Genomic DNA, 27,496 nt, shown 5'->3' with positions numbered 1-27,496 from the left:
AACCATTCGTTTACCTTGAGACTGAAATATACATCTCCTGTAGTCACAAATGCATAAAACATGCATTACTATCTCTGATCGATTTCAGAAATAGATTAAAAGCTAGATAAGCATACCATTGTCCATTTCATTTAATCATTTGTTATCACGATTCTTCTGTGACAAGTGCAAATAATTGTTCGATAACAACCTGGCTTTTCAACATCCATGAGTAAATCTGCATACTATGTCGAGCTGGATACAGTGAGAACTAAGGTGAAAAAACACTCATTATTTATCGTCTTAACAGTGCAGTTGTAAGTTTCACTTTATGCCCTTCATCAATAATGCACTGTATAGATCCCTGTTACTGATTCCCCATGAAGGAGATATTGAGCTTCTCCATCGCCGCTGTTTTAGGAAAATGAGACGAGAAAAAAAAGACGGATGAAGTGAGATCAAAAGTGATTGTGTTACCATTTAACTCAAGTCTGATTTACAGTATGATATTTCCGTGCAGATTCAAACAGGTAAGATTCAGTATAGATATCTATAAGGCATGACATGAGCGTTAAAACTATAGGTGAATATCAGTTGGTATTCGACAAGGAAATCCAAATTTGAGAATATTGCATAGTTTTCTGTAAATGTCGACACTGCATTGAGATCTGATACGATCTGGTATTGATCAATATGATCACTCCAAATATTGATATAATTAAAATTATTGACAATAATATCACACTTCATATAAGACCTGATATAATCTCTGATCCTTTTTCACAAGTTTACAAATCATAGATCTATTGAATGAATCAAATCGTAACTTAAAAACAATTGCAGCCATCTTCTTTATGTATATGCGTAACATTGTGTGGATCTGAGCACACTGCTGACTTCGTCATAACCTTATGGTAAATGCGATGTTTTTTTAATCGTTTTAAACGAAAACACGAAGCCTAAAACGTTAGTAAAAATGGTATCTCAGATATAATAGAATGTTATCTGAGATATTAGAAGGCTGTCTGAGATATAATAGAAGCATGTGGTATCTCATGTTATCAAAACAACACTGACAACGTGACCTGAAAATGTCTTCGTTCGTTGCTAAGAATATCCTTCCTTGATACACACCGTTTCTTGCGATATGCTGTTAACAGGGGTTGTGCTATTGTAGACATTGATTTGGCAGCGTGTGCATGTACACTGATGCCGACTAGCCATGTTAACAGGAAATTATAGGATCTACTTTGACCATAAGACGAAATTAGTGGACCACCATAGCGAATATTGATTTTCGGTGATCATAGAAGAATGCGTTGTGCCGCCACCAACGAACTGAGGAATATAGACCGAGTTATTAGACTGTAGACGCGGGTATCTATGAATACAATCATGTTGATAGCTGTTGTAGTATAAACATTATAGTATATTTCATTATATATGAAATATCATATGCAGTTGATGATGACCTTTCGTGAAGCATTGACACCACCTTGACTTGCTGCTATTATTCAGATAAGTGTATATTATTTCAAAGATATAAACAGGTTAGTTTAATTTTGTATAGATTTAACTTTAACTCTATAATTAGAGTAAGACTTGTACTCCGCCATGATCATGAATGAACACACTGATATAGGAAGTTCCATTACTCTTTTGTTATGAAATCTATTACCAAAGAAGGGAGGTAACTGTCATTTATTAAGGGTAGAGAACAATCAGATCAACTCTAACCCGGACACACAGCTCCCAATCCTAACTTATAAATCAATTACAAAATTGGATTTAAAATGTATTCAAACGAATATGAAATTCGAAGGCATTTCATTCTAAACTACTGAAACTATAGTATTTGCATATAAAGATATAAAGCATAAATAAAACATGAAACTGTTATTGATTCAGTGCAACGTATGTTTGTTGACGTCACATGACAACAGCAAAATGTGCTATTCTTTTAGAATGGCCAGTGGTTCTGAAGACCAACCACAGTTGTGTCCACGTATAGTGGCCTTACATTGCCATTCAAACAACATATCATGTGCCTTGCATGTCACTCGTGAACTGCGCTTGAACATATTTTTTTAAACAGGAAGTTAGCTTAAAGAGAGAAAAGATGAAGTTATCTTGCTATTGTGTTTGAGATGAGGTGACACAGTTACACGTCCCCCCTTATTAAACTGAAAACACGGTACAGAACAAAAAATGCAATTTTAATATGAAAGTTTTTATGAAATATTTTTGTCCTTAACTGCGTTTCAAATTCAATGACATGGTATCAATATTCGTTAGAAAGTTGAAGCGAACCCAATACTCATACGAACGATACCTGTAATTGAAATATGAGGACCTAAAAAACTCGCTTACGGCATTTTGGAATTGCAATCTTACGTTTCTGATAACAACTGTCAACACAAAAATAAAGTAAAATGTTGAAATACGAGGACGTGAACTAATATAGTACACGGCACATCCTTTCAGGATCTAAATCATACATCTTGACATTGGCAGAGCCACAAGGGTTACGGAAGAAGAACAATATTTTGATGGTTTATGAATTTGTCCAGTGTTAATCTTCTGATATGTTCTCCTTTGTTCATCCACAAGGTAAGACAGCTTCCCACAACCTCGTAACGTTTATATGGTGACTAACTTCATATTCACATTTTTAGTGGACAGGATAATAATATCCGTGTGAGATGACATTCTGTGACATAAAATAATGTGGTTCCGTTTGTATATTCTGGAGAATGTACATTAAATTCTTATAACTATGACATTAAACATGTACCGTATGAAATATGTTCTGACATAGTATCAATGCAAGACTATATCTGTCTGACATATAAACGTATCTGTTTAAACACAGCAATGTGTATGTGGAGCAGCAAAGAGTGGACTGACATATAATCCTTAAATTAAAGGTATGTTGGAGGTTAAATATACATTTAATCAAACCTCTCGTGTATTAAGCAACCGTCGGGTATCCTAATTTTGAAGCTGAAAGGAATTAAGAATAAAGATGAGGACGAGGACTGTTTTGTAAAAAAACTAGCATTATAGTCTGTAAGATTTAACAGTACTATTTCAATATACTGATATTCAATGGCGATTATGCTACAAATCACCTTACTCCACACACACACACACACACACACACACACACACACACACGCACGCACGCACGCACGCACGCGCGCGCACACACACACACACATATATATATATATATATATATATATATATATATGTGTGTGTGTGTGTGTGTGTGTGTGTGTGTGTGTGTGTGTGCTTCTTTGGTATATGAGATTGGTATTGTGTGTGTCAGTATGCAACCTGCCGTTATATGTACATACCAGACTCAACTCTGATGTATGTTTTATTGATCGGATCATTATTTATGTATGATCTGTATCAATAATCGCAGATTGCATCGGAATGTACACATTAGTGTGTATAAATGTGGCATCGATACGAGCACAATATATCATGCAGAATAAGCAATAACCATATTTAATAGGCGTACTTATCTTTGTTTGGAAATTAACCAGCAATCCGATCACATGATACCTTGATAATAATGATCGTATTTCTATACAGGGATAATGATTTTGATGAATGAATATAAATGAACAACAAATGGGCGTTATAGTAGCATTGATCTCCGATGCAACAACGCTACTTGATCATGACATTCTTGAGTAGTGATGACGGTCGTGTTATATTGTGACGAATCTCGAGTAGTGATGACAGCCGTGTTATAAAGTGACGAATCTCGAGTAGTGATGACGGTCGTGTTATATTGTGACGAATCTCGAGTAGGGATGACAGCCGTGTTATATAGTGACGAATCTCGAGTAGGGATGACAGTCATGTGATATCGTGACGAATCTGGAGAAGTATTGACAGTCGTGTTATATAGTGACGAATCTGGAGAAATAGTGACAGTCGTATCTTATTGTGACGAATCTCGAGTAGGGATTACAGCCGTGTTATATAGTGACGAATCTCGAGTAGGGATGACAGTCATGTTATATCGTGACGAATCTGGAGAAGTATTGACAGTCGTGTTATATTGTGACGAATCTGGAGAAGTAGTAGTCATAGTCGTGTCATATAGTGACGAATGTATAGTAGCAGACTGTTGTGTTATATAGTGACGAATCTGAATCTTGTAACGACAGTCCTATTTATAGTGACTGTTTGAGTGATTGTTGAGTAGTAGTGATTGTTGCGTGATATAGTGACGAATGTCGAGTAATAGTGACGTATCACGAGTTGAAGTTACACTTGTGTTACATTGGGACGAGCCACGAGTAGTGATGACAGTCCAGTAGAAGTGAGACTTGTTATAAAGTGATGAATTTCGAGTTTCAATGCCACTCGTGCTATTTTGCAATGCCTCTCGAGTGGTAGTGACACTCGTGCTGTTTAGTGACGAAAGTATAGTGGCGGTTAATACGTTCCTCGTCTCTTAATTAGTCGACCCGTGTTCGATTCCAACCTAGTTCCTAATGAAATCATTCTTGATGTCCACATCAATTACAGATTACTCAAATGACGTGAAGCGTCTTTGCAAATTTGCAGCAGTAACTTATAACCTTCATTCTAGATTATAATGTTTGTGCATGTAGCTGTTCTGTGCCTTACATCGAGGGTATATGTCATATCGGATATCATTTGAACGTTATTTCAACGTCACAGGAACGTAAATAAAAGCGACAAAAACATTTTAGTAATAATAAGATATCTCTACTATTGTACCATGCTACATACATGACTATATCATAATCATGTGTTTACAAATCACTACAAATAGTGATAATAGCAGGTGTTCGCGAAAAAGTGAGTGTATCCTGACCAGCCGAGGTCATTCGTCACACACACACGCAAAGGCAAATCAATTGTTCATCCGAGAACACACGGGAACAATTGGCACAAGACCAAACTGGCAATTGCATAGATCATCCTTTTCGTCACTGATGCGTCAAATTTGGAAATGTCCTCCACATGTATACTATAAAATATATTGAAATCTTTATGAATTCTTGAATGTTGTAACCCTGTTTTAACAACTTTGAGCAAGAGTCGAAGAAAGAGCATGCACAAGTGTACCTCAAAGTCTGTGAAATGTAGACACCAAAGGCTGGAGCCGATGGAATATCGCTCAACATAAAGGAAAGCTTGGCTATTGGAAAGTTCGAGTCATCCTCTCACAGAGTGGAGAGGATTCTGTCACTCTGACTTTTTACGAATATATCTAAACACGAAAAAGATGAGGCAGTTTTATGGCCCTTTTTATTTCTAGATCAGGTGGGTAAAGCAGTGGAAGACTATTTGGCTTTTTGACCATTATTGAACGATATCAGATTATCGACATGCCTGAAACCTTCAAGTCGTTCTCATGACGTCGTTCCAATCATGTGCCAGAAGTATGGATATAAACATTTGTATTAATCTGTCCATCGCACAAAGAGTGACATGCCGGTGAACGGATTTCACTATGTCGAGAAAAGCTGCAATAGACATGACGTGGATGTTGTTCGCGAACAATATGTGTTCACATAAAAATAATGTGCATATTTATAATGCGCTAAACTCAAGCCTAAAGCTACATGTCAATGTCTTTATATCTTTCCTTACTGCATATATATGACTGCGGGTGTCGAAAGATTGCTGCATATATTCTGGGAGAAACAAAAGAATAATTTAAAAAAATCGTTTTCGGAAATATATCTGAAATAATCATATTTGGGCATGATGTATATATAGAATGTATGTGGTATGTTTATCACGTAACAAACAAACAGTCCAAACTATTTGTCAGGAGCACAATGCAAAATCCCATTTTGAGACAATGGCAGCTGTAGTTTGGTGTCTCATCTTTTGACTTGCTGGAGACTCAACCTCTACTTTGCATACTGCAATACCACATACTCACAGTTACAGAAGAACTCGACGACAGTTGGCCTGTACATGGATTGTACTTAATTATAACATTGTCAATTACAAAATGTTAAACATCTCCAACACATTATCGCAGATCACACTCAGGAACCTTGCAAACCTTATGGTTAGCAGAAGTACACCCCAATCTTTTGATCTTGAAATTAGTTTTGCAAATTCTGTCTTTTTTTGTGATGTTTTCAGTTGTCAGATGTATTTGTTCTTCTTTGATGTTTCTGATCTTCCTGACAGCAACAGTTTCCCATCATAATGAATGAAAAACTATGAAACCTTGCTATTATTAGTTTTTGAGAAAAAATCTCTATTTTGGCAAGAGGAAATACACATTCCAAATTCACATTGTATTTGTTTGTTTTTAGTGCATGGTTAAACTAACCAAAAAAATGTATGTATAAAATTGAACGATTTGTGTCATGTTACATAAAATCAATAAATTGTAATTACATATTTTGTTAAGCGGTTCTGAAAAAAATAATCTTTTCTCGTATGCAATTCAAATTCACCTTTCAATGCAAACATCAATGAATTGGTACAGTAGCTGTGTCAGATAAGTGACAACTTTGACACGTCTCTGACAGGTATTGAAAGTAAAACAAAGTCGGTTTCAAAGAATTTCAATTTTTGTGTGACATATGTTGACGACAAACATTAATATGTGAAACCTGATCAATGTTTAATCAAAAACATGGACTGGCATAGTTGGCATTGTATATGATAAATGTAAGACCTTTGTTCTATCTGTTGGAAATGGATACACACATGCATTGTTCATAGTCTATATATGTATATTATAACCAGTTTCACATGTATTTTATTCTATTCCATTTCAGAAATATGTTCATAATATCGTTCAGTTAATATATAGTAGTTTACATCATTGCACTGCCGTTGCTTCAGAATAATCTCCAGGCTACAAAAGCAAGAACGATAACAGTGGTAATTGGTTTCACATAATCCTGACTTCACAAGATGCAAATAAAAATATTTCCAATTTCCTACAAAATAATTTGCGACAAAAACTCATAATGCTTCCATTGTCAGTCACACTAACAAGACAGGTAAATTCAATTTCTTGATGAAATCTTTTGAGTTTGGCTTTTAATGAAATTCGTATATCCGCCACCGACATGAAACATTCGAGGAGTTTTTTTAACCAGGAAATATGATAGCTGAGATGTAGAAATCGTCAGGCCAGCTAATCCTACTTTCAATCCCTTATATTTGCAAAGCTGATGAAACTTCTTCACAACTTCATCAATGGGAGCTTCATTCCTAGGATACAGTGATTTATAGAGTTAGGGAGAGTTGCGTAAAATCGCTCTCTCAGCCAAAGGATAATAAGACATAGGGCTAGTCGCAGGGATCAGAAACACCGACGCATCATCGGCGCTTTTGTTAATTTTGATAAAACGATCACAACCCAGAAGACGAGGGGTCAGATGAATGTCTCTTGTCACGCCTGGTAGCCAAGCCCACATGTGCAGCTAAACTCGCCGCTCATAATTTCAAATTGCGTCAGGCACCAGAATGGCTGGAGTGATTCGCATTATGACCCCTCAGTCCATGGGGAGACATTAGCATTAATGAAAAGAACGTAGACGGACGATTCTGATGTAGCAAATTACCTTATGGAAGTCTTGGCGATCAGGATATCAAATTAGTTCTGTGCAACTATTTCCGTGCGATTAACATTGACGAAAATTTTAATCTTGTCAAACCGCATGAAGCGAGGGTGTAATATGATCATTTTTTTGTTTTGGTGATGTAACCATCAATGCTTTACACTAATTTGTGATTTTGATAAATAGAATGGCATCCCGTGATGGTTTCCCTTTCTCTTCGTTTACATTTGATACCAATATCATGTGACATAACCTTAACACAACAAAATTAGAAATCACACAAGGTCAGTTCATGTTTACAGGGATGCAACGTCATCTTAATGAATTTTATATTTGGATTTAGAAACAAAATAACTTTCATAGACAATATTTGATCCTAATTAAATCCACACTCCGCCATATGATGAATTTGGATTACAAGGATATTATTTCAGTGGTTTATATGAAAAAAAATCCAGCATACATTAGCAGCAGCTGCAATGGCCATGTTCCATAAACAGGGATTACACTGACAATAAAGATTACACATCGCATGTTTATATCACACGGTATGTATACATTACTCCTGCTGCTAGGAGAAGGGCTGAGGCCTAAGATTTCACCCAAGCTCCTTAAATTAACTGTACGTCATATGTACCTCAACAAGCCGATATTTTTCAATATTAAATAGGCAAGCCTGTGACATATACGCATAAAGGTGGATTAAATTTGACAGTGAGAAAAGTGCGAGATTCTAACGCGTGTCAACTTCCTCCGGTGCGCCATGTTTCACCGGCACTTAGGTGTGAAAGGTCAGCTACATCGTCGACCTTGACTTACTTGTCCTGGACAGTGGCCACTTTATAATGAAACATTGCCCCTTCCATCGCTCACGGTAATGTGTTTGTGCTTGTGTCGTTATATTCCTTAATGTTTAGTTTGGTGTGTTTGCTGGACTTCGAATTAAAGGGGGTAGGGAGTTTTATCATTGGTGTGTTTACGTCGCGTCTGGTTCTCGATGTATAACAGAGGAAGGGTGTGCGAAGAATATTTGTTGTTTTTGTGTTAAGTCGGGGGTCGTCGCCTGGTTGTCTGTACTTCGCCATTTTCAGTCTGTTGCCTGGTTCTTTGTGTGTGTGGTAGAGTGTGTGTGTGTGTGTGTGTGTGTGTGTGTGTGTGTGTGTGTGTGTGTGTGTGTGTGCGTGCGTGCGTGCGTGCGTGCGTGCGTGCGTGTGTGTGGTGTTTTCCATGTATTGTTCTGATACTGACAACCTCTCATGTGTATGCTGCCTACGCCGCATGTGTGTATTTGACAGTCGTCTGTATGTGTCTGTTTACATCTGAAGGACGTTAATGTGTGTCTGACAGTGGTCTGTGTGTGTCTGTTTACACCTGAAGGACGGTAATGTGTGGATGTCTGAAAGTCGTCCGTGTGTGTCTGTTTACAACCAAATGACGGTAATATGTACATCCGACATTCCCTCTGTGTGTTTTTGTTTACACCTAAAGGATGTTAATGTTTGTGTGTCCGACAGTCGTCTGTGGTGTGCTTTTGTTTACAAGGACGTTAATATGTGTGTGTCTGACAGTCGTCTGTGTGTGTCATTTACTCCCGAAAGACGGTAATATGTGCATCTGACATTCCCTCTGTGTGTTTTTGTTTACACCTGAAGGCCGTTAATATGTGTGTCTGACAGTCGTATTTGTGGTGTCTGTTAACACCTGAAGGGCATTAATGTGTGTGTTTGACAGACTGTGTGTGTCTGTTTACACCTGAAGGCCGTTAATATGTGTGTCTGACAGTCGTCTGTGTGGTGTCTGTTTACACCTGAAGGGCATTAATGTGTGCGTTTGACAGACTATGTGTGTCTGTTTACACCTGAAGGCCGTAAATATGTGTGTCTGACAGTCGTATTTGTGATGTCTGTTTACACCTGAAGGGCATTAATGTGTGTGTTTGACAGACTGTGTGTGTCTGTTTACACCTGAAGGCCGTAAATATGTGTGTCTGACAGTCGTATTTGTGGTGTCTGTTTACACCTGAAGGGCATTAATGTGTGTGTTTGACAGACTGTGTGTGTCTGTTTACACCTGAAGGCCGTTAATATGTGTGTCTGACAGTCGTATTTGTGGTGTCTGTTTACACCTGAAGGGCATTTATGTGTGTGTTTGACAGGCTGTGTGTGTCTGTTTACACATGAAGGCCGTTAATATGTGTGTCTGACAGTCGTCTGTGTGGTGTCTGTTTACACCTGAAGGGCATTAATGTGTGTATTTGACAGACTGTGTGTGTCTGTTTACACCTGAAGGCCGTTAATATGTGTGTCTGACAGTCGTCTGTGTGGTGTCTGTTTACACCTGAAGGGCATTGATGTGTGTGTTTGACAGACTCTGTGTGTCTGTTTACACCTGAAAGACGTTAATATATGTGTGTCTGACAGTCGTCTGTGTGGTGTCTGCCCAGACATGCAGGGCTCTCCTACATGTGTCCGACTCAACGAGGTGTCTGCTTGAAGCTCAGGCCAACATAATATTGACTCACTCACTCACTCACTCACCCACTCGTTTACGTATTCGTTTACGTACGTAGTTACTTACTCGTTCACACACTTGTAATATTGTAATATTATTTTATGTGTATTCTTTTCATATACATTTACCCAGTTTAGTTTCGTGATGTGTCCAAAAATCGATAACTCCGAAATATAAATTCACGGTCGATCTAGCATTTGTAAGGAGAGACCAGGACGACACTCTCACAACGGTGACCCTTGATAATTGCTAGACATTTAGACATGCGACTGTTGTTTATTTGTCATAAATGTCATGTAGATATTGAGACCCCAGAGCTGGTATCGTTATACATGTGATGAAAAATGATACGCAAGATGATGCGGAACATTTCAGAACTAATTTCGGAACGTCTAAATAATAAATTTCATTTTTATAGTTCTGTACGATTCGGCAATTACTCTTCTTCCAACATCCCATTTCATCTATTAACGCATATGCTCAGTCTACACAAGTATGCCTTTCATGCTATATTGGTAATTCAAGATACGAAGTCAATACGTCAGGGTTCTTATATAATGAGCACGTTCAGACTGAGCTTGGCAGATCTATTTCAATTTGCATCACCACAAGCGACGTAAAAGGGTATCCGTTTTCTATAGCATTTGACGGAAAACATCCCCTTTGATATTTTCGTGCCTCAGATTCAGTATAATATTCGGTTTCTTGCAGTATGAATATAAAATTTGAGGCGTGCGTGATAGAAAAACGTCCATTGTGTTTTAGCTGCATTCGTATGCACGAACGACTAACGATTGTTCATCTAGTCTACGACACACCATTGTGCTCAGGTTGTGGTACTGAATTATGAATCAAAACGCTACGGTGTTTATTAATTTCTCTTGCAATATAACCAGTATAATGTTTCCTAAATACGCCGATCACGAAATGTGCATCGGTGTTGAATATTCACGTGAATTTTGTATTAACTGTTAACTCTTAAACGAGAGCTTGTTTTAAGCCCCCACGCAATGCCTTTGCTGCACTGGGAAATCATTCACGCAGTCTTAATGCGCAAACGCAACTCCTATTCGCAACCATGAACGCCCCTTGTAAGTACTGAAATTCGTAAAACGCGTTGATGGTTGATAGAAAGGAAAACAAAAGCGACAAGAGTTGATTGCTTTCACTGTTAATATTCCATTTCGTAGTTTTGGAGTTATCTCCCTTATTTTCAATGGCCGCGTTTCATCTTCATCATCAGTTCCCATGGGCACAGGATGGAGCGTGGCTTCATTTTTTATCAGCTGTCGTTAATTTGTATTATTTTACACGAAAATAGCCATTAATCTGTCATTTCTGTTAAAGCACACTTGCTTGTGTAATCCCGATACAGTCGGCATTTCGTTTCCCTTTGATGATTCCGTTCACACATGTGCAGTGTTAGACATGGTAGGGACATTTGAGTGATTTGTCTACTAGAGAAGATGATGGTTGTCTTGTGAAAGATATTTCATCAGTTTTTTCCTCATGCTTTTTTTCCCTTTCGTTGGTGGATCGCTTATCACATAGAGCGTATTTGTTATTTTAGAGTTTGTTTCATTGATAGCAGTGAAACTGAGTAAGATGTATCTTAGTTTGACGGTTTGAAGGATCTTCATTCTTCTGCAACTACTACAACAACATCCATCCTCTACTACTGTTGCTGCTGAAGTCCCCTACAACTACTTCTGCTGTTGTTTCTGTTTTTAGTATTGATTATTCCACTAATACTGCTAATAATGTCACTACTGCTGCCACTGCTACTGCTGCTGCTTCTGTGTCTAGCTCCAGCGCTATTCCTATGCATTTCTGCCGTCAGTGATGCTTATATCGCCATGCTGTTACTGTTGCTATTGCTGCTGCTGTTATTACTGTTTCATCACTATGTTACTTCTATTCGCGTTGATGATGCTGTTACTGTTACTACTATGTGAATATGTGTTATTCCTGCGAAACATGTGTCATTTTCCTTGCCACATCAATGTGCAAGATCTTCCTCTGCTGCTGATGAGAGTAAATACATCAACGAATACTCCACCAACATCGACTAAAAGACCTCCCTCATCACTAATTATCTTACTGAAGCCCAACAATGAGGAAACCGTTTACTACCTCCATCAACATCATCATCATTGCATTCACTTGCAACGTCCCCGTCAACATCAATACAACAACAATGCCCGCAAACGCCGTTCAAACTAACATCATCTCCAATACTACTACAGCCACCACCACATACTAAATTCCATGACTAGCATGTGTATGTTGGCATGGCAAATAATTTATTTACGGTGTTATCATACAATAAAAGAGGTATTACATTACATTAGAAATATTTCACTTTGCTTCGAAAGAAAATCACCACAATGTAGATTTTAAAATATTAACTCATAAATTTAAAAAAGTGAAATCACCAATATCAATCATTGTTTCAACCCCTTCAAACATTTAAGGAATTTGTCATGATTGAGTTGGAGTCATGTTTTAGTTGCTCGACCATGCTCTAAATCGATTTTGCAATAAATCAGTTTTTAATTTTGTTGAATAATTCATGATGTATTGTTATGGCTTATTTGTAATATCATAGGCCACAGCGAACACCATTTATCATATTTAGAATACTGTCTTAAAAGAATGATTAATAATTCTTAAATATAATCTGCATTGAATGATCCGGATTTGCCAAATGTTTCACTGAAAGTCCTTTACTCTAATTAGGGTGGAATAGTACGAATTATTTTTCTATCAATCTTCAAAACAAGTACATGGTTGGGGATATGCTTTGTGATGCAATGGTTGGTTAGATGGGACCTGGCCTTATTGATCTATTAAAAGTGATCGAGCATGGCTATATGCCGTTTATGGCAGTAACCCAGTCAATTCACAAAAAAGAGACACTAGGAATTGGCTCACACTTGTACAGATGCGGGGAGTCGAACCCGGGACTTCAGCCTGACGAGCGGCGACTTAAATACTAGGCTGCCTCATCGCCATGATCGAGCACAGATATCCAGTTACCATACAAGAGAATATCGTTTGTGATGTAAAAAACTTGTATTCCTGTAATATATGAGAAATACTGCTCGCTTACAAAACACATGGCTTCGTTGTGAGAAGCACTCCACTGCGTTAGCCAGATTAACCGTCTCTAATCCGAACATGCTTGATTTCATTAACTGTATGCTTTGTTTGTTTGTTGTGTAACGCCGCACCCAGCAGTATTCCAGCTATATGACAGCTGTCTGTAAATAATCGAGTCTGGACCAGTGATTGACATCATGAGCATATTTCTACGCAAAGTGGGATACTATGACATGCGTCTACCAAGTCTGACCACTCGATCCTGCTTGTAGCCTCTTGTGACAAGCATTGGTTGCTGAAGATCAGTTCTTACCCGGATGATCACGGGTCCCCAGTAAGCATAACTAAATTACTCATACTACGATATACGTACGTCTACTTCTAAATAATGGTGTCAATTAAAGAATTTGTTCATTACTTTTATTATCAATCCAAAACCAGAAATTGCTACGATATTATGAAATTAATAATTGATGCGTAACCACATCGGTAATATTACCCATCAAATTCTATTACAACTGATAAGTGCACTCGTAGAACGATCAAGTTGTAAGTATCACCGATTAACACAAATTCTTTTAGTATAATTGAATTTATCGCTTACATAAATGGTAAAGATTACCAAATGTCAGTCCATAATAACGTCTTAAATGTGCTCTGGTATCATTCATGTAGTGTGTCATGCATATTGCAGGATCCGAAGCAAATATAGCAACGTGTAACCGTGATGAGATTGTGGGTGAAGCAAGGCTGTCTTCTCCGTCATATCCTATCTTGTTGAATCGTTTCGCGGGGAGCTATAGTCAAGGAATGTTTATGACCCACTCACTCGCCCCTTGCGGAGCACAGAGTAAAGCAAACAATGACAGTTCTATACATTAGGACTGTGAAGTTTTACAGTATTGATGTTGGAGGCTTCTGATCTTGTACAATATGAAACAATCATTATCGACACTTCAGAGGCGTTTGAGGCCTCTAATATAATAAAACAATGACTTTCTGCATTTAGAGAAAGCCGACAATCAAAGCCTGACATTTCGCTCTCACTTTGATGTGTGCTGTGTGCACGGTATGTCTGTGAATATATACACCGCTGATCAAAGACTTCATGCAAACCGTTGCGAAACTCAGGTCGACCACGGAATTGAAGTCTCCCCTTTCGTGATTTGCCTGTGTTTTGGAGGCACGCAACGGCTTGCGTTTTACAATGCGATTGCAATCTTTCTCCTCACGCATCTGCGCTGTTTTTTCCATTCCTAATTCAGTCGTTGTGGATTACCCCTCAGGGACCAAACCACCTGACTGAATCATTTGGCATCCTTTTAATAACGGTGTATTTACAATCATTGTTAAATTTTTATAAGCTCGGTCAGGAACCACAACGCATTAATGAAATAGGGACCTACTTTAGGTCGTGAAAATCATCTGTTTTCCGGTTAGGACACGACGCCTACCTTTCATTTAATCTTTGTTTTTCCACCAAACCAAATGTCCAAAGCTTCAATTTTATGGTTTAAGAGATAGTGATTACGTGTGATGACCCCTTTAATAGCTAATTCAGTGTCACTGATAGACGCTTGTGCAATCGATATACTAGCACATGACATTTATAAACTGATAACGAAAGAACGGTTGCTGAAAGACCATCTGGGCCAATGTGTGCAAATTGTTTATAGCTCTGGTGGCAAGTAATGGTTCGTAGTAACATGTGAGTTAATTTAGTTTTAGGATTAAACTTTTATGGGGATGAAACACGGGTCACTGTCCTGAATACTGATTCATGTACCGAAGAAGCTTCACTGGGAGTGATACCTGAAGCAAGGACAGCATTTCGGAAAATGGGGTATTGTCGCTTTTCTTTGACTAGTCGGGCGAAACAGACCAAGAACCAGCCGCGTTTGTACCGTGGTATGTGGAAACATCAAAGTGCAACTGCTTTACTTAACAGCAAGAATCCTATCTATAGTATCGCCATTCAGCTTTTTCATCCGGGCGATAAACACGTCATACCGCACCCAACCATATGTACATCTAAAGGATTCACAGATATAACACACACAACAGTAAACACGTGGTCTATTTCACCACGTGCATGTCATGGTCTATTTCTACCATAAGCTGTCAATATGCGTATGATGAATGCCCTCTGAAATGTACATCTACGCGAGGATTGCGTGAACTGAGGTGCCTGTTTAAACAGACTGGTGATGATTTGTGGGCGATTTTTAATTTCAGTTTTAGAATATATGTTTGGCATGTCAGTGAACAGCGTCTCTTTTCATGTACGCATGTATGAAGTGCTATTAGCTTCCAAAAGACGCGATTTAATTATTAATTTTTCTATTATTAGAAATAATTATGATATGTCGTAAAAGCCACTTTTAGAAATGCGGCATAATAAAAGAACTGTTTTCGCAATTACATTTTCCTTTACGAGTCATACAGTATTTTAGTTAGTATTTTAAGGATGGTAACTCAATGTTGTCATTTCGGGCCTTTGGTATTGACAGATATACGGATTAGTGAGAGTCTGATTTAGAAAGATGCAGTACATTTTAAAAACTCCAGGTCTGTTTGTGAACGTTAGACAGCGTTTTCTATTAATGAGACTTGATGAAAAGGAAGGACATGCCTGGTTTGTGTTGGAATCATATGAAAGTGCATGTGCCACATTATTAGTTCACACCCATAAATAATTTTCTGTAATGTGAAACTGTGTTGTGAAATTACATATAATGATTACCATCAAGTACGTTGACATCTGCGATTGCCCGCAGAAATAGGCAATAAATTAGGTAGATAAAACACCCGGTTTCACGGTAGACCTGATATAATTAAAGCGGAAAATTGAATATATGTGATTTAGTTATATGGGGATAAAATATACACAAGTGTTGTTAGTCACCATCTGTTAAGGATGCTCTTAAGTTGGAAATGTTTGAAATTTAAACTACAAACATCTGATGCATCTTAATGAAATGGATGTCACCAATTTATCAAACTGGCCCGGAAAAGAAAGTACAAATTTGAAAATTGGATTTGACAAAAAATACAAACGTTATAGAACGTTACTAGTCTGAAAACAGTCGCCGAAACACTGCAAACTGAAGGTCCAAACCTATGATACTTGTATCAAATACATCGCTATCGAATAACCATTTCGTATTTGTTTAATTTTTAACCACAATCAAACACGGATGTATACTCTCTTTTCACCGACAGTTTATGATATATATAATTTAAAGTTTTGATAATCGTGGTTTCTTTTCAGCATTTTAAACCGTTTCTCTGGTTCAGGTGGACCTAGATGAATAATCACAGTCCTGCATTTACACCATGTGAATATAACTCGTAGAGTGAAAGCATTGTGTAGTCATGTACAGGACTGTGATGTTCATTGTGAATCCTAAATAGATTATATATATGTCTTGAATATCATCAATTTGTAATAACGATAGATGCATAAGTGCGAATTAATACGGCCATAAAACCGAGCCTGTATTTTCGAACGGTTGAACATGGGCGTGTGAATGCCTGTTTAAGTGCAACTTTGTCACACAACATGTTTTACATTGACCCTTGTTAATCTCCCGATGACTAACCCGTAAACAGATTCACATGAATGGACAACAATTTAAGACTAATCCTATAACAGTGTTAATGTGTATCTATCAAGGCTTTTCGCCTGTGCAGTAGCTTTCGTGTTGTTAAATACATTCGTGTTCTACTCATTCAGGTAAACCCAGTGCTATTGTTGCCCCCGCGGCATGTTGCCAACTGCTCGGTCACATTGCCCTTTCTAAGATCTATAGACGAAATTCAACACTAGTGCATTCACGCTACAAATCTAGCTGTGAATGATAGGTAACCGATTACATTTCAACAATAACTTTATTCATTGTATAAGTTTAACACATCAGAATAATTCGACTGTTTATCCTCCGGCAACAAGGGTCGTGTATATAATTATCTCACGACAATCCCCAAGGCTGTGAGGATTTGTCAATACATGTTACAAACGCAACAGAACACGATTTGTAAGGAACATATCACAACATGCACGTATTTTATGATAAAAAATAGACATATCTGACAGTTTGTAATATACAAAAACAGTTTAAGTGACACCACCCCATAGCGCTTTAAATGCTGATCCTGTGAATCCCTTGGCTACAAAGGGTTCCGGTTAAATTGAAATTACTTCAGTCAGTGCTGCAAAGGAAAACATACTGACATTTCGTGATTCAAGCACTTTACCACGAAACTGTTAACCTTTACACATCGACTGTAGTAAGTAACACGATTTTATCTGAAATCTACACAGCACCTAGCGGTGGTCGATTTCACCGCACGCGCGCGTTAAACTGATCGATAATGATGAATATATTGCTTCTGTTGGCGCCACACTTGGTACATTTTTAACGCCAGTGATTCATGGGTCATGTTTTATTCAAGAATGATCATGTATGATGTATAGTGTCGGTGTGTTTAAACATAAGACAAAGGATATACAGCACATATATTTCCGTGTAGGGATGTATATTTCACACGTGGGTTGTGATAGAGACATTTGGAGTTCAAATCGTCAGAAGCATTTACAATCTCATTGATGGCCTTTCTTCAGCCATTCAGTTATTCTGTATCAGCACAAGCTATATTTCAGGGCCTTTAAAGAGTCATCTTTCGCTGATGATTGCCGATATATGCCCTTCCGTCTAACAGGTTTGCGAATCGTAAAACTGCTTAAATGCATAGCTGTGATTCCCTCGTTAAGTTATATTCAGCCGTGATGACGGTTCATATATATATATATATATATATATATATATATATATATATATATATATATATATATATATATATATATATATATATATATATATATTGCCTTAACTGCAATTATTGTAAATGAAAGAGATTCACCTAATACATATAATCAAGTAAAGGTAGAGGTTAGATTAATGATTTCAAAGTTGAGTTTAAAAATATCCTACCTTTGTAACTATACAAATAATAATCTCTGCTTGATTAAATTCATCAAAACAATTCATTAATAATCATAAAAAACATAGTCCCGTACAAAATGATGTTATGTGCCAGCAAACCTATTGTGATGACTGTCTGTATGTATTGACATATCTCCTAATCAATTACAGCTGTCAAAATACGCACTTATATTGGTTGGGATTGCAACACCTGTGTCTGTCTGAGCCGCCATTCACACCGTTTGTTTACCTTTATTGAAATCGTTGTGTGATATCATCATGCCAGACAAGTGTCTGGCATGATGATATCACACAACATTTTGAAACTGAGGCCTATTAAGTTTCAAGCCATTGGCCTCAAATATACTGGTACGATTGAGATTTATCACATACTTATTGCCTTTGTAGAATATAATAGTGTTAGTTTCAGCACGAGAAACTGTATACTCTAAGCAAAACGAAAATTCGGAATGTAGTGAAATGTCACACCCTTTATGTCACTTCGAAACCGCTACCCGTATCGAGTTACCAACATATGTTTTGACACATTCCGTTAATTCGGTTTGAAATTGAAATGCATTCAGTGGCGTATAAAACGCCGTAATGAACCAGATCTTCGACACGGCTTGTGTAAAGAATAATGGTTCCATTACCAGGATAATCCCCATCGCAACAAAGAATATAATTCAATCCAAATATTCATTATTTTGTTATGAAATTGATTAGTCGTTCAATGATAATAATAATAATAATAATAATAATAATAATAATAATAATAATAATAATAATAATGATGATGATGATGATGATGATGATGATGATGATAATAATAATAATAATAAATCACATTGACGGAACCAATATCTTAAGTTTACATACACATTAACCTATAATTGTCAATCATGTGCGTAACTATATATTTTATACCAGCTCAAAAAACATTTTTTTATCAACTATAAAAGGGAGAGATTTTGCCTTTGCTGATCAATAATCATGACAGCAGTATCAAAAGCCAAGTTAGTTCTATGTTAAGCAAAGCCTCGTAGTTATATATAAACATCAAAGCAGGTTTTGTATTAGTATGTCCGTATTTATGGCAAGACGCTTTATTTGCTCGGGGCTGTGTTCATTGAGTGATGGATTTGAACTGCAATACACAAGGATGGTATAACACCGTACGGAGATGGTTGTGTTAAATGGCATGAACATGTGGCATACAATTCACGTTTCTTTTAACTTAAAACATGACAGTTTCATTTATATTTGAACTTTCTGTTCCCCTTAAACGACCCATCCCCAAGGCGTTTAAAATTTCGATAAAATCTAAGTATTCACCAAACAATTGTTTGCCTTTGTAAACGGTCCCTCTCTGGAACAGATTGTCAATCACACAACTGGTTTAGGAGTGAGATTGGACAAAATGCAAGATAACATTTGACTTGAAACGTATGTCTGAGGACAAGATACATTTTTGCATATACAAACTGTTACTTGCACCGTCTCACTGCTTACTTGCGGGGGTTAAATATGCATATTTGTTCTTTTCTCTATGACACATATGAACTATATAGTCGTTTATCGTTTTTGCCAATAAGCAAGTATTTCGTATATAGACCACCCCCTTTCAACAAGCCCATTAAGGCCCGAGTCAATTACATACCATCACTGTCAAATTAGAAACACATTTCACATCTCCGAGTCAAGTACTTCTGAAAGCGTATGCACTCTGTGCTCTTTAGGTTTGTAATTTTCTAATACATTTCAATTAAGATTGATATATTTCCAAACTCATTTAGAACACCTATTGGGGGTATGCACAAGAACGCCGTAAAGATAAGAAAAAAACGCTTTGGCTCAGCCGTCGTACACAAGGTGTGTGGTTTGAGTAAGATATACTTGAAATCTAAACGGGATGCCAAATTCGGTTGCCACCATCAAACACGATTATCAGAAACAGGCTACGTTCAGTCTACTTCGAGGACTACATCAAGAAACCACTCTATGTCCTAAAAAATCAAAATGTTCATTTTTAACAAATCAAATGTGAGAAATAAAAAAACCAAGGCAAAACTGATGTTCAAATGTAAACTCCAATAGTTAAACAGCTAAAGAATGTCTTTATTTAATAAGCTGCTTCCATTGTGTTGCAATGCGTCGGAATGTATTTACTTTTTCCCTGTCGTCTTCAACCCAGACGTTCCATTTAGCCAACTTTTGTCCATTACTACCTCTATTAAGTCGAATTAATGCTCTTTGAAAGAAACAATAAATATCCGAAATTAAAAGATTACAGGCGCTCTTCAACATATGCCTTCCATGCTGAATATAGAGAAATTGGACTCTGAGCAAGCTCTGTGTAGAAATTTTCTTAAATGACATCAATTCTGCATGAAAGAAACGATAAATATGGCAAAATCCAGCTATCTCCGAATGTTTTTAATATATGACTTTAAAAGCGCGGTGTGTCAAAAACCAATCCGTCACACGGCCTGGTTGATCCGATCGAAGACACCCCTGAGCTGACGGGCTTTCTCCAGATTAAAGCGCTTCATGCCGCGAATTTCAATATGGCTCATCAGCTTGCTATCACGACCGAGATTTATGTCAGCGTTGGACCCAAGATGCATTAGTCCCAAACCTTCCTGGTCATCAGACGTCCAGCCATGGTCACACATGGTCCAGCCTGCAACCCATCATGGTCAATATGGCCATGATCTCGTATTATACCAGGCCGCGACGTGAGAGGCATACCGCCGCTAAGACACTGCCGCTACCGCTTCGCGCCATCAACGGAACCACGCAATACTTTTAAGTTAATTGTGCCGAATGAAAAATAGATTTTCAAAACGATGGTCTATGGGCTGTTTTATTCAGTGTATGTGAAGATTTGCTCTTATTTTAACGCAGATAAATTTCATATAACACGGAAATAGATAAATGTTATGTGAGATAGTTCATTGAGGCAACGCTGTTAATTCGTCATATCGTATGCATATTAATTCTAAAACAACACAATTATCAACCGAAACAGATTCTATTGAGTGTAAAAGCCAATCTAGTAGTGAAATGTGTATGAATTGATGATATTGAGTGTAAAAGCCAATCTAGTAGTGAAATTGGTATGAATTGATGACTGTAAATCAGTGATGACACCAGGTGTTCGCAAAAGGTAAACGTGTCCTGCCCTACCGGTAGATTTATCCTGTAGTGATGAAAAATAATATGTACATGTATTGGACCAGAGAGCAATGATCATTACTCATAGAACTATGACTATATGAACTCCGACCCGTTTACTAATAAACAGTTGTTTATTATAGCATTAATTTATAATTTAAACTCTTTGAATTATGACTTACACATATCTGTTGGTTCGAATCTCAGATTGGTCCCAGTGTCGATCTTCCTGTAGCAGCATAACCTGCTTGTTGCTTTACCATCTTCAGATTCTGTTTATTCTCAACGAAACCACCACCGGTCGTACATGAGCAAATCAGTAAACAAGAATGACATAGTAAGATGTGTGATAGAGTAAAGTATCACTGTATAAGGATTATACATCACTTTTATACACTGGGTGGTTTTTTTTACTTTAGCGTCACGTGCCGAATGACGTGTAAGGTCTTTACTTCGAAAAGGTACCCGTGAAGATCCGGGTTAGAATAGGTCTTCACAACCCATGCTTGCCGTTAAAGGTAACTATGCTTGTCGTAAAAGGCGACTAACGGGATCGAGTGGTCAGGCTCGCTGACTTGGTTGATGCATGTCATCTATCCCAATTGCGTGGGTCGATGCTCATGATATTAATCACTGGATTGTCTGGTCCAGACTCGATTATTTACAGACCGCCGTCATATAGCTGGAATATTCCTGAGTGCGGCGTTAAACAACCAACCAACCTACCAACTTAGATAAGGATAATTACCTTTAATGGTAAATGTCGGTTGAAGGAACGGCGCCGAGCGTTCACAAAGGTTATGATCGTCATGTAACAACAATCCGATTGAAGAAGAATATCATTTTCTGTTAATCTGTCAATATTTAACCTGTCGCGGAAAAAAGTGTTCTCCATTCTATCAAATTGTGCAAATACGCTTCAAATTAATCAGCTACTGATGTGTAACGGCAAGAATACCTTATCTCAGTGAGCTGTTTATTCTGGAAGGACACCAGCTGAGAATATACCGTTGGTTTAAAAACGACCATGTTATTTGTCTTAAATGTATCTCTAAATGTTATTATGTACGTACTCCTGTGATCATATTACTGAAATAAACCTCTAAATATGGACGCAATGCATCACGTCACATTGAACTTTCAGACCTTCTGAAAAAAATGACACTTCGACATACAACTGAAATTCTGATTCAGTCAACGGTACACCTGGTCACTTACATTCGTAATTAACAGCTGATGATAGGCTTTTTTAAGATAGGAGGATGCGCGATAGGTACAGATACAGGTACATATGTGTACTGATGATTACGTTAGGCATCTGTGGTTAACCTACCGCCGACCAGCCCACCGTTGAGCTGGGCCACCAACCATGACATGTCAGGTAAAACACGATTTACATAAACTGTTCCGGGTGGGAGGTAGATCACAAGATTGCGTTATGAATTTGTTGGGTGGGTTCTTGACGATGTCTTTGGTATCTTTGAACAATTCGGTACATTTAGAGTTTTTTTAGAGGCATTCTTGTTGACTAATACAAGCATTCAATGTTCTTTGTACATGTGTTCATGCATTCAATGATCACTTTATTCAATTATATGTTGCTTGGCAAACATAAGCCTTTTATAGTACAGTTTCGAAAGATCTTGATATGTAAACTACCGGGAAACAGAAACTATAAACGTTAAAATTGGATTCGATAAAAAAAATGCAAACGATATGAAAACATTACTTGGCTGAAAACTGTCACCGAAACACTGCAAACTAAGTTCAAAAACACAACTATTATACCCGTATCAAATACATCACCATCGAATAACCATATCATGCTTGTTATATTTTTAGCCATCATCAAACAAGAGTTTATGCCCTTTTACCCGGCAGTTTATTAAATATTGGTAATTTACACAAATGCGTTAAAACATGCGTTAATAGACGAATCCAGTACAATTAATCTGCTTTGTACAAATAGACATATACGTGTGCATTACAAACATGTATTCCACCATATAAAAACATGGATGGGAAATATTACATCAATCCGTCATAATAAGTTCCGATTGGATCGAGTTCAAAATATATTCATTTTTTTTCTAATGCGCATCCGTACACGACACTCACACTCAATCCATGAACATATAATGGTCTCTTTGAAAAGAACAAAGACAGCACCAGTTTTACAATGTATCCAAACTGATGCAGGTGATTCGGACTCCAAATCTTCGAACAATAGCAATTTATTACCAGAAAACCCATCAAACTGCAGTAAAATCATACTTATTGTCCTCCTGTAAATGCAGAAAATATTCAGCAGTCTCGAGGGACGTCGCTGGTTATTACCACCTTTACAAATTCTTCTCCTATTTTCTAACAGACTCAAAGAAAATCCCATAAATCGAATTAATTTCTGCTACATGTTTTGGTCACTATGAAATGATCAGGGCTATACTGTCTGTTGTATTTATTTTTAGTCAGTGTTGGGCCAGCGACCACTGATTTTACTTCTTTGAATAACAATACAAGGCCATATAAATCTTCAAAGGCTTTGAAGTGCATGAATACATCTCTCAATGCTACTTCACCCCCCTCGCGCTTGTAACAATGCGCACTAATTTATTGCCAGTGTACCGGGCGGGGAAAATAGTCCAAGAATGAATTTCAAAGCGGACACCCATGGTCCACACGACATCATCTGCGTCCGAAAGCCAACCATTGTTTACCTCTAACATCCATATTTCACTCTTTTTTATCTTAGTTAACATAAATCTTGTTTCTGGTCACTGCCTGACCGGTGTCCACTCACGGGATCATGTGCATCCATCCCACCAGGCTCCGGTGTAGTTTACACATGATGGTCAATCTTTGTCTGGAACGGCAAGCAGGTGGGACGGATTGCAGAGCAAACCATCAATGTAGGGGGTCGGTCAATAATGGCCTGCAGCGGTTATAGAAATGCCAGTGGATGCTAATTGAAAACGAAAACAAACACATGAAATATACATGGCAAATATCAATGTAATTGATTGTAATTAGCAGTGTGTGCTTTAAGGACATACCCGTTTTATGAGGCATATCAAATTACAAATTATATATCACTGACTGTTAATGTCGGGATTGATACCCAGGGGATTCACGAGTAGCACGCCCTTCTCTAGGTCAAAAGCTACTTTTAATAATCATATCTTTAAGAATGATTTTAATAATATGTTTCTTTAACGATATAAGTGCTTAATGTCACATCTGAATGCAAATATGACCGTCTGAAAGGGATCAGGTCAAGATTTATGCATACGTTACGCGTTCTTACAAAATTAAGTCTCTTAAATATTAATAGAATTATAATTGCTTTTAATTAACAATATGTGTCGCAGGGTCATAAACGACATATGTGGAATACCCATCTGGAAATGCATGTTTCACTCATTGTGTTAGTGATGACGCTTCAGGATTTTAAATGTGATACACATAGCCAAAATGTTGTAGTATAAATCAAGTTATATGGCGCATTTGAAAATGTCGGATTATGTATAATCATTTCATGAATACACAGTAACAGTTATATGAATGTGAATGAGTGTGAATATGTCAATAAGTCGTACATTATACCTGAAACGATGTCCCTTGAATTCATGCTTTGGTGCAATGTTTATTTATACAAATTAATTTAAAAAAATCTTCTTTTCCAGGGCCTAACTCCGCTCAGCGTCGAAGAGGCCGCCAGACGTACAGCCGATATCAAACTTTGGAACTTGAGAAAGAATTTCAGTTCAATCACTACCTTACAAGGAAACGAAGGATAGAGATCGCGCATGCGCTATGCCTCACGGAAAGACAGATAAAAATATGGTTTCAGAACAGACGAATGAAATTGAAGAAGGAAAAACTCGCAATAAAAGAAATGAACGAAGGTGGAAAAAAATTCGAAAATATTTCAGATGATCTAAGTGACGATCCTGGCAATGAAAATTCAAGGTGAAATTGCTAACTGTTCAGGTGTAAGCTGCCATTTTAAACGGGTAAAAACACGATAGACGACTTCAGATCTTCGCTCATACAGAGCCTGAGAACTAACTGAAGATCATCTACTATAGATATCATTGCGAAAGTGTGAACACGGGTATTATTTTGAGGAGATATTTTCAAGTTCGTTTCCTACAAAGTGTTAATCACTAGATACCTCATAGGTTCTGTTGAAACTGAAAATCCAAAGATGAAACTTTGCCGTGATAGAACCAAAATCTCACCGGATATGACGTAACTGTGTACACCGAAACTGCTGACGTCATGTGTTGGTGTCAATATCAGTCGTCAAATATGCCTTTGTGTTGCAGTAGAGGACATTAGCAGGGAGGAACTGATGCCAAACGTCATGACGTCATAAATGACGTCACCATGAGATTTGGGATTTTTTTGTTGTAGTATGACAATCATAAACTGTAGATGACCGTTAACCCCAAACACATATGTGACCTAGTGCGAACCCTGAATTTTATTCTCAAAATGTCAGGGTCTAAGAGACAAAACGAGAAATATTGCCATTAGTTCATACTGAATGAACGTAAGAAACTCCATGTTGCCATTCACTCATGTATGTTTGTTTACCTTTAATTCCCCTGCATACGTTTCTTCATATCCTTTTATTGAACTCATTTTAAGGCTTCAGAAACACGTTAGCCTTTGGTTGAAGCTCGTGCAGTAACCTATCCTTGGTTATACTTAGCAATAGCTGGCAATATAGTTTTAAAACCACGCAGAAACCAACTGCCTGTATTTAATCACCATATTCATTTGTTTTATCTTATTGTGAAGATATTTCCATGACAAATCATCCTTATTTATTTTTCCCAAACCACAGACAGAATCTATCAAGGTTATGAAACGATTCAAATTGATTCAAAATGAAAGGGACAAGAACGAATTACATGTATATTATATGTACGGGGGATCATAACGATGTCCCGTACCACTGATGACTGTTTGTTATATATGCGGATAACAGGGAATCTTCATATGTTAGTAAATGTCCAATGTCAATTATCACCATCGTATATAACTGGCCTCTCTGTTGACAGTGTCTGTGCAATCTGGATGAACGTATTATGAAGTGTAACATGTTTTATTCCAATTAATATATTTAATGAAATGAGTGCCATTTAACTACCAGACCTTAACTGCTCAAAGGCATACGTTCAAAAGTAGATTTAGTCAGCATTGAATGACAATTTGGAACTGTATAAAATTCGAATTCGTATATTTTTGTCACAACGATTAGGTGACGGTTATATCAAACAAAGAACATCCAACTTTGTCATAACATGAAACTGTTCAATGTGTATGCATGGAGCATCAAAATTAACATTGTGATTATCCGACCATGTAAAAAATGGAAAGATGCTTGAATTATTGGGTAAATATAACGAGAATATATGAATATGTGGAATAACCCATGAACTCTATCGAATGTTTTGCTGTATATGTCCTGTAGAGTACAAAGATAACTATTTAATTGAAGTGGATGTTTTGTTCACGAATTCAAAACGAGAAGGTAATAAAGGGGAACAACTCCTTCAGATACAAATCAAGGGAAATCACTCCAACGAGAATTCTTTTTGAACAAGACGAGAATATTTGTAGTGCATGTTTGTTTTTATCGGTTCAGTGTAAACAACTGGAAATCGTAATCCTATTTTTTGTTAATGCATCTGATATTTTGACATATTCCCTTGCTATATCTTTGTTATGTAAGCTGTCTTTTAACGAGAAAATGTCACTGTGGCTTCATGTCAGTATTGTGAATGTTTAATGTTTACTTTACCTCAAATAAAACAAATTTGACAATAGCTATTTCTTCTGTGATTCTTCGGTTACAGGAAATAACCTCAGCGTAGGCATCGTTCATGTTACTGAGGGTTTGCCGTTAATATATATATATATATATATATATATATATATATATATATATATATATGTAGATGTTTTAGATTTACCAATAGCTTTTCTATATCTACAGGAAACACATACGGTATATATTCAACAATATAAGTGTCTGTTCTGGTTCACAAACAATCAATAAAGAATACTGCTCATGAGTACTTATTATAATAACCCTGTTTCTAGAAATAAGTTTTCATTTTAAGTAACACATATTAATAT

The 27,496-nt window shown here is 37.2% G+C and overlaps 1 protein-coding gene across 1 annotated transcript in view; it reads left to right on the top strand.

Annotated features, from left to right (window-relative positions):
• Positions 1-27,183, top strand: part of LOC124151959 (homeobox protein Hox-A5-like) — a 31,894-nt gene extending 4,711 nt beyond the window's left edge. Inside the window, exon 2 of the mRNA XM_046524671.2 lies at positions 25,030-27,183. Within this exon, the coding sequence (XP_046380627.1) occupies positions 25,030-25,319 (290 nt within the window). The 3' untranslated portion in view covers positions 25,320-27,183. The remainder of the gene's footprint in view (positions 1-25,029) is intronic.
• The last annotated feature ends 313 nt before the right edge of the window (positions 27,184-27,496 follow it).

Source organism: Haliotis rufescens, unplaced genomic scaffold (assembly GCF_023055435.1).
Source record: "Haliotis rufescens isolate VD_foot unplaced genomic scaffold, xgHalRufe1.0.p SCAF_4, whole genome shotgun sequence".
Taxonomy (NCBI): Eukaryota; Metazoa; Mollusca; class Gastropoda; order Lepetellida; family Haliotidae; genus Haliotis; species Haliotis rufescens.
The sequence above is the reverse complement of the archived record's forward strand: the minus strand, read 5'-3'. Positions and strand labels throughout refer to the sequence as shown.